Source organism: Coffea arabica, chromosome 7c (genome assembly GCF_036785885.1).
Source record: "Coffea arabica cultivar ET-39 chromosome 7c, Coffea Arabica ET-39 HiFi, whole genome shotgun sequence".
In the NCBI taxonomy this organism is placed as follows: Eukaryota; Viridiplantae; Streptophyta; class Magnoliopsida; order Gentianales; family Rubiaceae; genus Coffea; species Coffea arabica.
The window spans coordinates 23123469-23140149 of record NC_092322.1 but is presented as its reverse complement, the minus strand read 5'-3'; the positions used below and the strand labels follow the sequence as shown (position 1 = coordinate 23140149).

Below are 16681 nucleotides of genomic sequence, written 5' to 3'. Positions count from 1 at the left end.
GTAGAGGGTGCAGTAAGGCAAAAACACAAAATATGCTGTGTTTTTTCCCCTATTACAGGACAGACCTGACACGAGCCATCTTGAGTGATGTGTCGTCTTTGTTTCGAGTAGCTAGCTAGAGAAAGTTTTTGATTCTCTCGTTTGTGTGGACATTCCAAAGCCAAGAAGAGTTGATCTCACCCTGACTGTTAAAGGACTTTTGGGGTGGCATCACGGAGAAGCATGATTTGAGAGTTCTCTTATGGTTACCCTTCCATCTGGCATAGTCTTGCAAATTTGATGGATTTTGCCTAGGAATAACGTGAATCCTTTACACAATCAAGGGTGGGAAAACGGGAGAAGGTAAGATAATGCATAGTTGACCCAAATCCTTAATTCTCTTTGACCAAAGAGATGGTTGGCTAGTAGGTCTTCCTCTCCAATATTAAGAGGGCCATGGATACAATTTCTAAGGGGACCTAGACCAGTCCAGTTATCAGGCCGAATTCTGGACACACTACCATTCCTTATTGTCTATCAGAACCTTTATTAAGAGCATCCACTCCAAGTTTTAGGCATTTTTGGTTGATTGATCCTTGCCTATTTTTAAGCACCAACTCTATTGTCCAGATAGAAGCAGCTTCATTAAAGTACTTGTTTTCAATATGTTTGCCCAAGATTGGGATTTGGGAGTAATTCTCTCTGATTTTCCAACATAAACCAACCATAGCTGCTTTTCTCAAATGAGTAATTTTTGTTATGCCTAAACTCTCCTGGTCTTTCTTTAGTTTTATCATATTCTTCGAACAAGTGTGTATTCTGCATGTTTTATTATTTAGCTTTAGGCATGTTTTAGTTATTTTCATAGATAAATAACTAGGTTTCTAGTGATTTTTTTTTTTTGCATTTTGTGTTTTAAATAAGAAATATTGCTTTTCTATGGATTTAAGTGGATTAAACTTCATGTTTTTGTAGGTTTTAATTATTCAATCATCAATTGAAATGAACTAAGAAAATGCTTGGATGATACTTAATGATTTGAAGTGATGTCAAGGAACATGAAGTGCAATATGATCAAAAGTGTGGAAATGCAATCAAGTGGCAAAGAAGAGAAGGTTGGCTGTTCTCATACATTTTGGTATTTTAGTTATAACTTAAGTTACAAGTATTTGATTGAAATGATTATTGAACCATTTTGAAGGTAAACCATAGAGTTACATTTCTTATGAGACAACAAAATCCAATCCATGCTTTTTTATGGTCAAAAGTCAAAACACAATCATGCATTTGTGCTGCTAAAATCTGAAACAGTGTTCTAACCAGTTCAGCCTATTTTGGTTATTTTTTAGTATACAGAGTTCCAAATGAGTTGATTCTTAATACATTGGAAAACTAACTCAAAGGGCTACGACTTTTATGTTTCATGCAAGAGCTACTCCAGCTTTCATTATCGAGAAATTTGCAATTCAATTTGGTGCAAAACAGAACAACATTGAGGAATCATCAAAAAGTGCAAAACCTGTAATTGAGTGGATATGCGAATGGGATACATGAGGCAGTCTCACGAGTCTTACCTCACAGATCTTGATTTCGGCTTTGCAACTTGCAAAGCAAGTTGTAGACATTTCATACAGCTTTTTTGACCATTTTTTAACTTGTTTGGTAACTTTGGATGGTTAAGAAACACAAAAAAAAAAAAAAAAAATTGTAGTTTTCACTAGAATTCACTAGTTCATTAGTTTAGAGTAGTTTTATGTAGTTATCCAAGTTTTGTATCTAGCTAAACACAGAAGGAAATTGAGGATGAAGATGGAGCTACTTGGAACTCATGTGGTAAGGATAACTTTTCTCCTATAACTTTGTTTCTTGATTAATTCTTATGTTTGGATATAATACAAGTTTGGTTATTGTTTTCATTTACTTTATGTTTTGCTATTTTGTAAATCTAGGGAGTGGATGAACTTCTATGATTGTTAAATGAGGTTTTCATGGTTATTTGAGCTTGTTTCTTGAGCAAGTTATTGAACACTTTTACTACTAAAATCATGATTAAATGATCATTAGTTGTGATTATCTAAAGGTATTGTTTCATTACTGAAAAGTTGTGATCTAACACTAGTTCATGGAAGTGTTAAACATAGGGAGTTAGTTCACTAATGTATGTTGCACCTTTGTAACTTTGCTAGCTTGTTCCATATAATTTCATAAAATTTAATGAATTTATAACTAGTTTTATACTACATTAGTAGGTATGGGATAGTTATAGGTATGGTTGGTACATCAACGAAATCATGTATCACGTACATTTAAAAATTCTGGCAAAACTAACTAAGGTAAATGAACTCAGTTAACTGGCAATTTCACTTGTAAGAGTGGATAGGAATTTCATAACTCTATAAATGTCTTTGTTACTATTTTTACTACTTTTATTCCATATTTATAGTACAAATTTACTTGCTTTATTTGTGGTAGTCCAAATAATAGAGGAGTTAAAAAACTACCAATAGTTGACGTTCTTCCCTATGGAATCGATACTTAATATCCCTTGTGCACAATAAACAATTTATGTAACAGCTCCACCTCCCCCTAAGGCGAACCAGAAGGTTCGGCGGACCGCCTGCCCAACTCTCGTCGGGACTCACTACAGTCTTCAGATAAATTACATCTCAAACTCCAAAAGGATAAACTTAAAGGTTAAGTCAAAAGATAAACTTACATAAACAAAGTACTTGCATTACAACCAAACTCCCCACTTACAATTCCAAAGGACAAAATTCTAATTTACAATTACCTTAGTATATACCGTCAAAATTTACGTTCATGTTAACTACCCGACCTTGAGTGTAACAAAAACTAAAGCTACAAAATGCTCTCTAAAGCCATTTACACAAAAGTATCGAAAGTTCAGGACCTGCAACTTGCTCCTCAGGGTCCTCCGCCCCCTGTTAAGGAAAACAAACTAAAAGAGTGAGCTAAAGCTCAGTGAGGCCCCTAACAGTCACGCAAATATCACAATTTAGAGAAAGAAGTAAGCAACAGTTAAACAATTTCAGTTACAACGAGAACCAGTTGCATAATATAATCAGTTGAACAAGGACAAAATAAGTCAATTTATGTCAAAGGATACTCTTGAAGCAACTCCAGTCAGTCATGACCGCCAGTTCCAAACACTTAAAATTAATAAGAGATCATTGGATGAAATGAACACACAGACGTTGTAACACATAATTTAATCACATGCGCAGTGGCACTTTCAACTAGGAGATGGTGTTCTCGAGAAGAACACTGCTCGAGCCTCTCAACTGAACAGTGTCTCAAGTGTCCAGGAGATAGGTGCTCATTTGGAGGGCCTGTTCGAGTGTCTCGGACTAGAAGGACAGTGCAGTAGGTCAGTAGCAGTCAATGCAGTAGGTCAGTAGCAGTCAGTACAGTAGGTCAGTAGCAGTCAGTATCAGTGAAAACACAGAAATTTAGTTTTGAGTAGGTCGAGTGAAATAAAGTACACACCCGCCTAATAATGGTATGACAGTTATCCAGTATTATACAAGAAAGTCACATAGCATACACGCATGCAAGGAACACTCACCACTAGCGAAGGTAATCGGAGCTAATCACCGAATCGTCCCTCGGCTCACCCGTGAACTCTATGGTTAAAGTACATAGATATTATACCAAGAATTTATCAAATTCAAATCACAATACTCGTATAAGAAGATAGCCATAGCCATCAAGCTCAACTTAAACACTAAGGAAGAAAACGTCCACATTTAAGGGTTTAGTCAATCAAATTAAAAAGTAATATGCAAGAGCACTTGATTCAAAATCCCAGAAATATGTGAGATACCTAAACACATTCTAAGAACATACAAGCCACTTTGGATCAAAACAAAAGATCTTTTAGGAAAAAAAAATATAGCGTAACTAGTTTTCTAGTTTTTGTTTTTTTTTTGTCACTATTTGAAAGTCAATAGGTGCAACTAGTAATCATGTTTTGAACACTTAGTTAGGTCATAAGAAACCAGGGTTATGATACTTATAAGGTACATGCAAAGTCGGACCAAGGAAACGGGAGGAAAAGAAAGGTAATCAAGATGTAAAAACAATGGCAGTTTCGACACCCTACGGTGTTTTGAGCACTATTGTGGCTACACATCTCGGATTCAGGCGAATTTTATGCCGTTTCGAATCTAAGACATAGACCTACATTTATTATGAAGATGTCAACACCCAGTTCTCACGTTTTCAGGGTCGAACAGTCATGGTCAGAGGCTTCCGCAAAATCATGACCAGAAATAAGGCTTTGCGTGGACACTAGGATTCTGGCCGTAACTCAGGCTACAATGACCCGATTGATCTGAAATTTTTCAGGTAGAAAGATAACTCAATTGTCTACCACTTTTATGTTTTGGACAAAAGCTGTTTTGATCTACAACATTGAGCAATTCGCAGCTCAGTTTTAGTCACAAAACAGGGCAGAATTAAACTGTTAAAGAAACTTACCCAAACCCTTCACACCGGCAACATTCTTGACAAAATTTGAAACAGGGGTTACATTGGTCCAAACTTCACCAAATTTTGACACAAAAAACTACATTCAAAGATCTACGGATGTTTAGAAGGTCACTTTAAGAGCTTCGGATCACAACCAAGTCAAATTTTAGCTATACAGTTCAGCAGCTATAAAATTAAAGTAGAACAGTCTCGAAAATCAGCAAACTTTGGAAATTTACCATAATTCACACAAATAGAACCAAGGTATGAAATTTTCATGGTTTCTATTCCCATGAATCTAGTTTCCAATGCAACAAACAGAACTCAATTCCGACCTTTCTACACCAAGTTATGACTATTCTCCCGAAACTGTTCCAAGGTACCTGCTCCAATTCGAACTTGCAAACTAACCATTCAATCACTCGTATCAACGAAGCCCTAAATTTCAGCAATCAATCATCAACCAAAATAGAAAGATTAGTCATGAATCATCTAAAATTTAACCATACTTCTCCCCTTGTACAAGAGGTCCATCAATTAACAAGTGTTACTTACGAATCAAACAACTAGTTACATGAACAAATGAAACCCTCAATTTCAGCCAAGGTAACCCAACTTCAAGTCCATAGAACTTCATAAAAATCATGTCTTTAGTCTTTTAATCACATCAATACTCAAAGGCCCTTCAAGTTCATAAAAGAAAGCTTGAGTTTCTAGTTTTACCTCTTGACCAAAGGTGGAACTTAGAAGCAAGAAAAACTTGGTTCTTCATGGAGCAAACCACCTCCTTGTTCAAGTTTTAGTGAAAGATTGAAGTGCTATGGCTTTCCCCTCTTGATTCCTCCAAGTTCTTTGCTACAACTCAAGATGAAAACAATGAAGCTTTCCCTCTTTTTTTTCTCTCCTTATCCATGGCCCTCTCCCTTTCTCTTCAACTCTTCAAGAGACCAAGTTATAAGATATGCACTAGCTAATGTCTTGGTCAAGACTTAAGGGATGTGCAACACTTGTCTTGCTAGGATTACTTCTTAATAAAAAAATCTCCTAACTATGAAATTATTGATACCTAGTCCCTTTAATTTCCTTATCTCTATAATTTACCCCACTAACTTATCAAAATAAACTTGGTTATACAAGTGCAACTCACATTCATTTCCAAAAACAAAGAAAGCAAAGTCATCCATAGACTACTAAATTTCAAAGTAAGGCTAATCAAGGAAAAAAAATAGTTTTAACGAATGGTGTAACATCTAAAATACACATCTTTATCTATTCATATGGGTTGGTTTGAGTTCTCACAATTTATGTACTTGCAGAAAATGGGGTGTTTAGGTTTTTAAAAGTTGAAATGAAGCAAAAACCTCGTTAAGTTTTTGGCACTATTACTTGGGAAGATTTGGTTCAATATCAATGTTAAGAATAACTTTATTAGTTTAAACATTTTTATTTGCATTTATTGTTTTTTGTGCGTTTTATTTTAAGTGTTTTTGTGCATATTTTATTGCCATTCTTCTTAACTAATCTTGCTTTTGAGTTGTTTGAATGTATTTTTAGGTTTTAAGAAGGATGGTCAATAAAGGAGGATCAAAACTTATGAGAAGGACACTCGGCAATGGACCTTGACTACTTTAAATGATTTTGCAATAGAGGTAACTAAAGAGTACCCTCAAGTATATATGAAAATGATGGCATTAGTGCATTAAATGCTCAATTGGACATGTTGACATCTATGCTTGAACCAAAAAGAAATGCTAGTGCTTGTGATTATAATCATGTCATTTGTGACTTGCGTAGAGGTTATCATGCTACTTATGATTGTATGCAAACACAAAATATGGATTATGATGAATTTTAGTATTACAATTCTTGTTTTGATCAATGCAACTATAATTGGGGTACTTGTTATGATTATAGTTGGATAATCAATGTGCTTATGATGATTTTTAAGATTATTATGATTATCAACCCGAATATGTCCAACATGAATCTAAGCCATCATAGGAATTAGTTATAGAAAAGTTACCTAATGCATATTTATCTTGGGATTTAACAAGTGAAACATTAGCTAATAATTTTAAACCATCTTAGGAATTAGCAATTGAAAAGTTGGCTGATCAAATTGAGTCAGATTTAGAAAAACTAACTAATGTGACTTCCAACTATTTTGATAAGGTTGAAAATAGGTTAGATGAATTAACTTCTCACTTTGATAGCATACAAAACCAATTGTATGCCTTATATGAAGTTATTTCTTCTAATGATATGCCAAATGACTGTAGCATTAAGGGTATCAAAGTCTCACTTGAAGGTGGATTTCATTTTGATATTAATGATGAACCTAATTGGAATTCAATTGAGAACATATCTACTTCATTTAATAATGCCTTTGGAATAAATTTTGAACTTCAAGAGAAAAGCATGAATGGCGTATATTTCACCTCTCTTGAGGATTGTGTTGAAAGTGTAGGTTTCGAGGTCATAATTGCCCAAGAGAGTCGTGCGAAAGTTCCTTTGGTGAGTTTTCAAGTGGTGAACATACAAAGTTATATCTATGAAATACTTGAGATATGCAAACCAATTCGAACTCTCAAATCATATGAAGACAACACTCAGGTAGAGCCACTTTTTTTTATCCGCCATGTCCACAGTTGGTGGATTATTCATTAATGAAGTCGTCTTGATAGTGAGGCCACAATAATCAAACTAATAACTATAAAGAAATACGTGTTGGGAGACAACCATCCTTTTGTATCAATTTATTTTGTTTTAATTTGTTTTCATGTTTACTAGATGCATTAAAGTGTGTTTGTAATGTTTATTTTATAGGGTTTGAGAATATGTCAAAAGTCACTTTTTGAGGATTGGCCAAAAAATAAGAAGATCAAAGAACTCAACCCCTCATTTTGCATTTTAGTTGCATTTGATTTGTCATGAAGGGTTAGAAATTATGTTTGGATCATTTTAAACCTGTACGAAGTGTTAAACGTTGTAAAAGAATGTTTCAAAGCATATTGCGAAAAATGGTGACTTTCATGGAAAAATTGTAAAAATGCAAAATTTTGCGTTTTGTTGCAGAATTGCCGAAAACGTGAGGCAGACCCATGAGGCGTACCTTGCGGATTTGCCTCACAGATCTCTACTGACCATCTTTAAAACATGAACATTCATTCTTTTGTTCATTTCCTCTTCCTGTTCCTCACACACCCGAACCTCCAACACACTCCTCCCCCTAAAATCTTTATTTTCACCCATTTTTCATGTTTTAAATCACCATACAAACACTTCAAATATTCTTGAAAACAACTTTCACTTATCAAAATCATCCAAAAATACTTTTGAAGTCCCTCTATTTATAGGCAAGTTGCAGTTGAAATTTGTACAATATATGAACCAAGATTATTGCTAATTTCTAACGGGACCTAGACCAATCCAGTCATCAAGCCAAATTCTGGACACATTATTGTTCACCTTGTTTACTACAATATCGAAAAGGAGTCCACCCTTCACCTTTTTCTCCATTTTTGTAGTAGTATGCAAATTTGCATCAAAACCCTAACCATCAAGATGGTAACTCTCTTGAGGTTGAGACTTTGGACACCATTGACAATGTGAAGGCCAAGATTCAGGATAATAAGGGGATTTCACCAAATCTACAACGTGTAATCTTTATTGGCAAGCAGCTTGAGGACAACAGAACCCTAGCTAACTATAATATTTAGAAGGAGTTGACTCTTCATCTCGTCCTAAGGCTTCATGGCAGTATGTAGATCTTTCTTAAAACCTTAACTAGCAAGATGATTACCTTGGAAGTTGAGAACTCTGACAGCATTGACAATGTCAAGGCCAAAATTCAATATAAATGAGGAATTCCTCTCGACTAGTAGTGGCTGATCTTCGCTAGGAAGCAATTTAAATCCAGAAGAAGTCAACCCTTCATCTTTTTCTCTGCCTCTATGGTGGTGGTGCCATCTAATGAAGCTTAGGCTGATTTTTTCTTTCCCTACTTTTCTTAGTGTTGTTGGGATTATAAAGCTTATCTATTATGTAGCAACTTAGGCTCTTGTTTTAATACAATGTGAAGCTTTCTGTTACTTTAATTTCTAAAGAAATTCTGGTTTCTTACTCTAACATTGGTTGAGTCTCATTCATTCTTGTTTATAGTGGCCCTAAGGGAGATGTCTGATAATTACCCTCCTATCGGTTGGGGCTTCTACATACACGCTACTATGACCAAGTTGTTGTTCTTCCATTTTGCCTTGCCCCTCTTTGTTCTAATCGTAGACATAATTTTGCTCTTAATTTTGTTCCAAGACTATAATGACTCGGTAGATATTTATCATCCAGTGTCAACTCGACCTTCTCGAGTCCTTCTTTCCATTACTATTGCTTGGATGGAAGAAGTTGTCCTTCAAATCCTGATATTCCTCTTAGTAGTGATGACATTTGAATAAGCTTTTTTTGTTTGAGTCATTAGTGAAATTTATATAGTTTTCAGCCACAGGGACTAGACTAAATAGAGGTCAAAATCATTTCTTGATTTAGAGAGTATTTAATGAAATTTTACCATTTTTAACCAGCAAAGAGATGCTCAGAGGAAACAAAGAAATAGAAAATAATAAAAACCAGCCAATAGAGAGAGAACAATCTCTAATGTTGAATTAACTTAAAATCCTTGTGTTTTCCAGATTGAAGGCTTCATAAGAACTCTAGCCATTAAGGCGTGAAAGTCGACTTCCCATCAAAATCAAACATACTCGAGGGAACTGTGAAGCCAAACCCTAGCCAAGAATTATGACGAGTTTGAAAGCATATGCTGTGTGTTGTAAGTTGCACAAGCTAATGACCATTGAGATGGCTATGGGCTTGGTAGTTTTATGCATCCCTTTCATTCCTTTTCACTACCTTCTGAAGATTTAGATTGATCAATCCTTGGTTTTGATGATAACTAAAAAAAATGATGATTTGGACTAATGATTTTATGTAAGAATTTTGTTAGCAAAGGTTTTTAGTTCAATGGAAAAAGGAGGAAAACAAATCAAGAAGGATTGAAAAGCAATATTGTCTGTCAGACGGTAGGATCAATCAGCGAGTACACATCAAATATTTTGATCAGACACTCATCTTTCCTATCGATCGTCCAACACAAAAGAAGATGTAACTTGAACATACTGGTTTTTTTGGATGCATGGTTGTCAAACACTACTTCAAGGGATCAGCCGTCCAAAGAAATTAATAAAAAATTCTTTTGAAAGTATCAGACACATGTATCAGATGATGAATCAAGCATTGGACGTCTGATAGGTCTAATGACTAGTTTTTGCAGCATTTAATGCTTGACCATTAGAACTCTTTTCAACACCAATTTTCACCACCTTATGAGGGACTTTTGCTTACACAAAATATAAGCTTTCAAGAGTAATATTTAGGTAGAAATATACTTTAATTGTTGTATAGGTGTGGAAAAAGTTAGGTTTATGATATTTCTCAAAGAGGAGAAGTAAAACCTTTGTGAAGATGACCCTCACTTGTAAAGTAATTCTTAATTTGTTGGGTAAACTTTCAATTGTAACTAGTTAAGGGCTAACTTGAAGAGTTGTAAAACTTCTTAGATCAACTAAAGGCTTTTAGGGTGAGGAAGGAGTAAACCTTCACTTGTACAAGTTGATTAGTATCACCATCAACTGAAGAAACTACTTGGTTGATTCAACTCCAAGTTTGGGAATTTGATTGGTTTGCAATCCTTTTACTTTATTGTTCTTTTTTTGTTATTTGTTTGTGTGGCTTAATTTTCTTATATCTCTTTTTATTGTATTTGTTTGAGTGCTTGTTTACTTAAACTATTTTGGTTAAATATTAGGTGAAAATTTAGTCTTTACTTGCTATAATTTTTGTCAATCTAATTCATCCCTTCTTAGGTTGCTTGGGCCTCACGCTCAATTTCTACCGATCATTTTTACAAATCATCTTCCTAATTCGAATTGTGTAAGAATCCTCCCAAATTCTCTGTTCCCCTATGTTGTCATGTAATTCTTATGTAACCTATTTATGCTTTGGAATCTTTTAGGGACAATGTATCCAAATTTATGTTTTTAAATTCGGACAGGATCGATCGGTCGAATTGGGAATCAGTTAGATATTTAGTCCAAACTTACTTCAAAAATTGTCCATCAAAAACTTGGCCGACAATTGTGTGTTTTACTAGGAACCGATAAAACTAGCCAGAACCCGTTTTGTTATTTTCCTAAGCTGATGACTTTTTTCTAGGCCTGTCAATCGGGCCTAATGAGCCGGGCTTTGATGAGTTCAAGTTCAACTCATTTAATTTGAAACATTTTCGGGTTTCGGGCTATGAGCTTCGGGTTCGTAAATGTGAATCTCATACTCAGCTCACATAATATTCGGGTTGTGAGCCTTAATCGGGCTTAGCCCAATCTCACTTATTACTCCTTAATTTTCTTAATATAATTACTATAACTATTAAGTTGTAAAACTAATTTAACATTTACAAGACTATAATATTAAAACTAAACCTGAACAAATAATAGTTCTTAAAAAGTATATAAACCAAAAAAATTTTCAACAATATTTATATTTAATCCATTTAAAATGCATGAAAAATAGTAATAAAACATGCGATCATAAGCCAATACATCTTTAAAAGTTGAAACTTTTTTTTTATAATCTTGTGATTTAAATCCAAATATGCTTGATGATTTTTGTGTTTGTAGACAAAAAACAAAATCAACCAATAATATGCCAATACAAAAATTTACTCAACCAATAAGAAAAATTAGAGATTTAGTTATGCATTACTAATATTGGCTCTCAAGAAAGTTCATGAAAGAGTCTTTAGATGTATTTTTGTGTTTTGTAATTTATATATATATTTAGTATTTAGTAAAAATATATTTGGATATATAATTATACATAATATCAAAATATAAATATTATATATATAGATAATTAAAGGGCCGGGCCTATATCGGATTTGAGCCTAATAAGGCCCAAGCTCGGCTCACATTTAATTCGGGCCTAATTTTTAGGCTCAAACTCAGACCGGCTCACTAAATGATCGGGCTCATCGGGCTTTCTGTCGGGCCGAACGAGCCGAGCTCGGGCTGGCCCAGCCCCATTGACAGTCCTACTTTTTTCCCCTTAGACCATTAGAGCGAGTTGCATACTTGGGCAACTTTTCGAACTGAGCATTCAAAAATCAAGGGTGAACTGAAGCAATTCACTCAGACTAAGTAAAATAATGACACTAGTATTTAATTTTTATTTTCAGTAACAATTAATGCATAACAAGAATTTGATAATAAAATAAAATTACTTAAAAGAAATAATTTTTTTAAAATTTTTTATGATAATTAATTCTTTCACGAGAAATTCTTTGACACATTTATATCCGAGCTAACACGACATGATAGAAAATCGAAACACGTTTTTGCCGTACGCTGGAGGTGATTTCTTGATTAACCTGCCGGCGCATGCATGTGCAAAATGGATGGGCTTTTGAATGTTCCTTCCATGTCAGGCTCAAAACATTTGATTTCTACACGACTCCACAACTTTTGACTTTAATGCGGTCAACTGACTTCAGCAACTTCACTTTCTGGTCCTGCCTTCACAATAAGAGAAGATCCTTTGTCTCGGCCTCCGAGGAGACCAAACTCCCTGAGCTCTTCTCACTTCTGCAAAAAATATGGCCCAGCCTCTGATTTTTTCCACAGGTTTATGCTCTAATTTCTCCGGCGAAGGTATTTTTACTCTATACTTGTTTTTTTCTTGAGGAAATATAATTACGTTGTCCAATCTTCTGCTTCCTTGCCCAATTCTTACCCTTGTTGAGCCTGTGAGCACAAGCATTTGTGAATTCCCAGGGTTCATATAAAGAAATGAAAAGCCTTCGTGCAATAACAGTGTTCGGTAACAGCTGTACGCATCTTTTAACCGGATCAAAGTCTGAAAGTTCCTCTTATTAACTGCTAAAATAGTTTGACCCAAAAAAAAAAAAAAGCTGCTAAAATAGGATGAGTAATTACTGCCGTATGTTTGGCAAGTTATGGAAATGCTAGTCACTTCAACAGAATGATGAAATGATTTAATCTTGTGGGCTGTCTAACCAATAAAGATTGCTGCCGGTTACTCCAGTATATTTCTCTCCCTTTTCCTTTCAATTTACTTGGCATTGGTACGACTTGTTGGGTGGCTATTTGGATTGCAATTTTTCAAATTACTACATTTTTTGTAAACATATTTTTCAATCACATTTTTATCTCACACACACACTTTTATATATATATATATGAAATTCTTATGGTAATAATTTTTTTTACAAAAAGTTCAGAAAAAACGCAATCCAAATTCTCGAGCAAACGGTCAGCTGCTTTTAGCATTTTCGTTTTCTAAACAGTGCAGCACCCCAGATGCCAGCTTTGAAGTTTTATTTTGAATTTCAGTTTGAAAAGTGAAAGAGACCTGCTTTACTTCTCGTTTTGCTTCCGACTTTTATTGGTCTTTTGCCTTATTTTGTTGCTAGACGCCTGATAGTACGCCGCATCTTAAGGTCTATATCATGGAAAATCATCAACTAAAATAGCTTAGTTGTATGATGCTATATTTTTACTGATTTGTTGACATTGACATGCTTTTTCTTTCTGGCGCTCTATATATTTAGATGTGTTATTAGCCCGTCCATTGATGTTTAGGCGTAGAAAAACGGCTTTCGTGTTCCAAATGGAAGAAAACTCCCAGTCACCTGAAGCTTTCATCTTGTTCCCGCCTAAACATAACAGCAGGCTATAATGCTCATCCCCAGGCTACTGATATTCCTCGTCAATGGTACAACCTAATTGCAGATCTTTCCATTAAACCTCCTCCTCCTCTGCACCCCCAGACTTTTCAACCAGTGAAACCAGAGGATTTGTCCCCTCTGTTTCCTGATGAGTTAATTAAGCAAGAAGCGACCAATGACCGTTTCATTGACATCCCAGACGAGGTTATAGATGTTTATAGGCTTTGGCGCCCAACTCCCCTAATCAGGTTGGTTCTATATTTTTTGCAGCTCATTCATGTAAATGGTAAGACAATTTATATATTTTGCACTGAATATAGAGCGAAGAGATTGGAGAAATTGCTCGACACACCAGCAAGAATTTATTATAAATATGAAGGTGGTAGCCCAGCTGGGTCACACAAAGCCAACACTTCCGTCCCTCAAGTCTGGTATAATGGACAGCAAGGTGTTAAGAATGTAGTGACAGAAACAGGTGCTGGCCAATGGGGGAGTGCTTTGGCTTTTGCTTGCAGCTTATTTGGTCTTGACTGTGAAGTAAGATTTATTTAAGGTTGCCTCATTGCTTTCATTTGCTTTTAGCTATGAACTCAGATCTACTTGTATAATTTGCCTTCAACTTGGATTCCTTACAGTTTTTTTGCTTTAAAATATTTGACAAAGTTAGAACTTTGGATGTTTGAAATAAATTACATTATTTTTTGAGACGGAAAGTTGTATGCTTACATCTATAATTCGAGCTTTCTGTGTTATACATGTAGAATGCAGCAACAAAGTTCATTATTCAGGCTTGTTTTTAGGTATGGCAAGTTCGTGCATCTTATGATCAGAAGCCATACCGTAGACTCATGATGCAAACTTGGGGAGCCAAGGTACATCCTTCACCTTCTGATGTGACCCAATCTGGTCAGAAAATTCTGCAATTGGATCCATTAAGCCCTGGAAGTCTAGGAATAGCGATCTCTGAGGCTGTGGAAGTTGCTGCTGCAAATGCAGATACCAAGTATTGTCTTGGAAGTGTTCTCAACCATGTTCTATTACATCAGACTGTTATTGGTGAGGAGTGTATCAAGCAGATGGAGGCTATAGGAGAGACTCCAGACTTGATCATTGGATGTACTGGAGGTGGATCTAATTTTGCTGGGCTTGCCTTTCCGTTTATTAGAGAGAAACTCAGTGGAAAAATCAATCCTCACCTTATAGCTGTTGAACCCACAGCATGCCCTTCCTTAACAAAGGGTGTGTATGCTTATGATTTTGGAGACACAGCAGGGATGACTCCTTTGATGAAAATGCATACACTAGGGCATGACTTTATACCCGACCCAATTCATGCTGGTAAGAATTTACGGATAGATATAGCAGTCCTATTGTTGTAATCTTTCCATCATTTCTTTCTTATCGTTTAAACTGACGTGTGCTTCAGGAGGTCTACGTTACCATGGCATGGCACCATTGATTTCACACGTTTATGAACTGGGTTACATGGAAGCAGTAGCAATTCCCCAGACTGAATGCTTTCAAGGTGCCTTTTTTACTACATCTTCTATTCCTGGTCCTCAGTTAGAGAATGACCTTCTCATTGCTGCTGAATGCTGATAATCATAATAGTGTATCCTGGAGATTTGACTTGAAGAATTAACTTATCAATTGCATAGTTGTCATAGTTGTAAATTAAGATGGCAATTTATGGTTTTCCTTTCTTAACTTTTGCAGGTGCTATACAATTTGCTAGGTCTGAGGGGCTGATACCAGCACCTGAACCAACTCATGCAATAGCTGCCACCATTAGGGAAGCACTTAAATGTAGAGAGACTGGAGAGTCTAAAGTCATTCTCATGGCAATGTGTGGACATGGCCATTTTGATTTGCCAGCTTATGAGAAGTATTTGCAGGGCTCTATGGTTGATTTGTCATTTTCAGAGGATAAAATACGTGAATCACTGGCCAAAATTCCTCAGCTGGTATCCTGAAGGAAGCAGAGTAGATGTTTTATTTACTTCTCACCGCATCATAAAGTCCAACAATTCAGTTATGATTGCACTAATGAAGATTGCAAGTCTTAGCTTTGCTGGAAAACTATACAATTTGGGCATCCTTCTTGTTTAGAAAGAAATGGAATAAAGTTCCTGTCTGTAATTTGATGAAGTTTCGGGTCATTTCCTCGTTTGCAGTATTGCGCATGATTCTTCAGGATTCTGTTCAGAGTAAAGTTACGGGAGCATGCAATTTGGTGTACCAGTTCTATTTCCTGAATTATCATTTCTTACTGAGATTACATATAATTGTTGGAGTATTCAGTGTTACTTGTATTAGGAAAATCTTGGAAATTCTATTGTCAGCAGATGAGTAGTGGCTTTTTGTTGAATGCTCTCTGGTTTGCTCGTTTTTCTTTTTATTTCGATGCTGCAGAGAAATATAATTCTTCAAAGTGTTGTTATTACAAATCATAGTCGTGCACTAGAATACTGCAATTTAGCTATCTTATGTTCCAAAAAAACTAAAAATTCATTCTGGATAATGCACTATTTTTTCCATGAGTAGTACAATGAGGAAAGCACAAAGCAAAACATAGTTTCCATCCTCGAACAGATTTCAGATTACAAATTTTAGAGTTTCCTCCAATCAGGACAATGAACTACTGAATTAATTTTTTACACAATAGATATACATGCTGAACAAGGAATGCATCAGAAAATGTGACAAAAGTAGGTCACAGTTTAGAAAATATAGACAACTGAGACGGTGTAATGCATTTGCTGCTTTCATCAAGAGGAAAATCTTACATTGACTGGAGCTATTGATCATGAGAAATTGGCGTCATCGGTTAAGCATAAGGGTTCATTTGAGTATTTGGTAAGAGACTTGGTTAATCCAGATATGGTTAATGATGTTGAAGTGGGGAGATTGCAGATAATAAAGTTCTCATTATGAATGTGGCGAACCACTCTGCTCCGAATATTGGTCGTTCTGTTGATACTAATGGAATTCCAGTAACTGCCAAGCATACTGTTCATAAGCGTAGATGTTCAGATGGAGGTTCAAATTTGGCTGCCTTTTCTAGCCAGGAATTTATTCTGTTTGCTCAATCATTGCCTCAAAGTTTTAAAGGTGCAAATATTCAGTTCATTTTTCTAGCTAATATTCACATTTTCCCTTCAGATTTTTGCGGTGGTGTTTGAATATATTCCACAGCAATCTGTTAAGAAAAAGAGGGGAAGTAAATTGAAAGAGCCTTCCAAGCCTGTGGTGGCTACATCTTCAGCTGAGACCTCAGGTAATTGATCTTATGTATTCCAGATTACAGTGTTCGGTTCCCAATATTAGAGGGGCTGCTCCAAGTGATTCTGTTTGATATTTAGCTAATATTGTATTTCTAATAGCATTGATTTTTTCGTCTTAATTGAACCTATGTCA

The 16681-nt window shown here is 35.5% G+C and overlaps 1 protein-coding gene and 1 long non-coding RNA gene across 2 annotated transcripts; one reads left to right on the top strand and one right to left on the bottom strand.

The window, feature by feature from the left end:
• Nucleotides 1–2673: 2673 nt before the first annotated feature.
• LOC113698011 (uncharacterized) lies at nt 2674–5408 on the bottom strand. The gene is made up of 2 exons (XR_003450079.2): nt 5194–5408; nt 2674–2921 (listed from the first exon to the last, which is right to left on the bottom strand). It is a non-coding gene; the product is annotated as an uncharacterized lncRNA (long non-coding RNA).
• A 6621-nt stretch (nt 5409–12029) lies between these two features.
• On the top strand, nt 12030–15632 carry LOC113699958 (uncharacterized). Its single transcript, XM_027220319.2, has 6 exons — nt 12030–12227; nt 13179–13512; nt 13585–13801; nt 14065–14602; nt 14691–14789; nt 14981–15632. Exons 1-6 carry the CDS (start codon nt 12173–12175, stop codon nt 15235–15237), a joined length of 1500 nt encoding a protein of 499 aa, XP_027076120.1. The 5' UTR covers nt 12030–12172; the 3' UTR covers nt 15238–15632.
• Nucleotides 15633–16681: the final 1049 nt, after the last annotated feature.

Excerpts from the sequence above, each read along its gene's own strand:
- LOC113699958 (XM_027220319.2), top strand. The coding sequence starts at position 12,173 with ATGGCCCAGCCTCTGATTTTTTCCACAGGTTTATGCTCTAATTTCTCC. Across the intron at positions 12,228-13,178 it reads CTCTAATTTCTCCGGCGAAG|GCGTAGAAAAACGGCTTTCG; the intron begins GTATTTTTACTC and ends ATTGATGTTTAG. Across the intron at positions 14,790-14,980 it reads CCAGACTGAATGCTTTCAAG|GTGCTATACAATTTGCTAGG; the intron begins GTGCCTTTTTTA and ends TAACTTTTGCAG.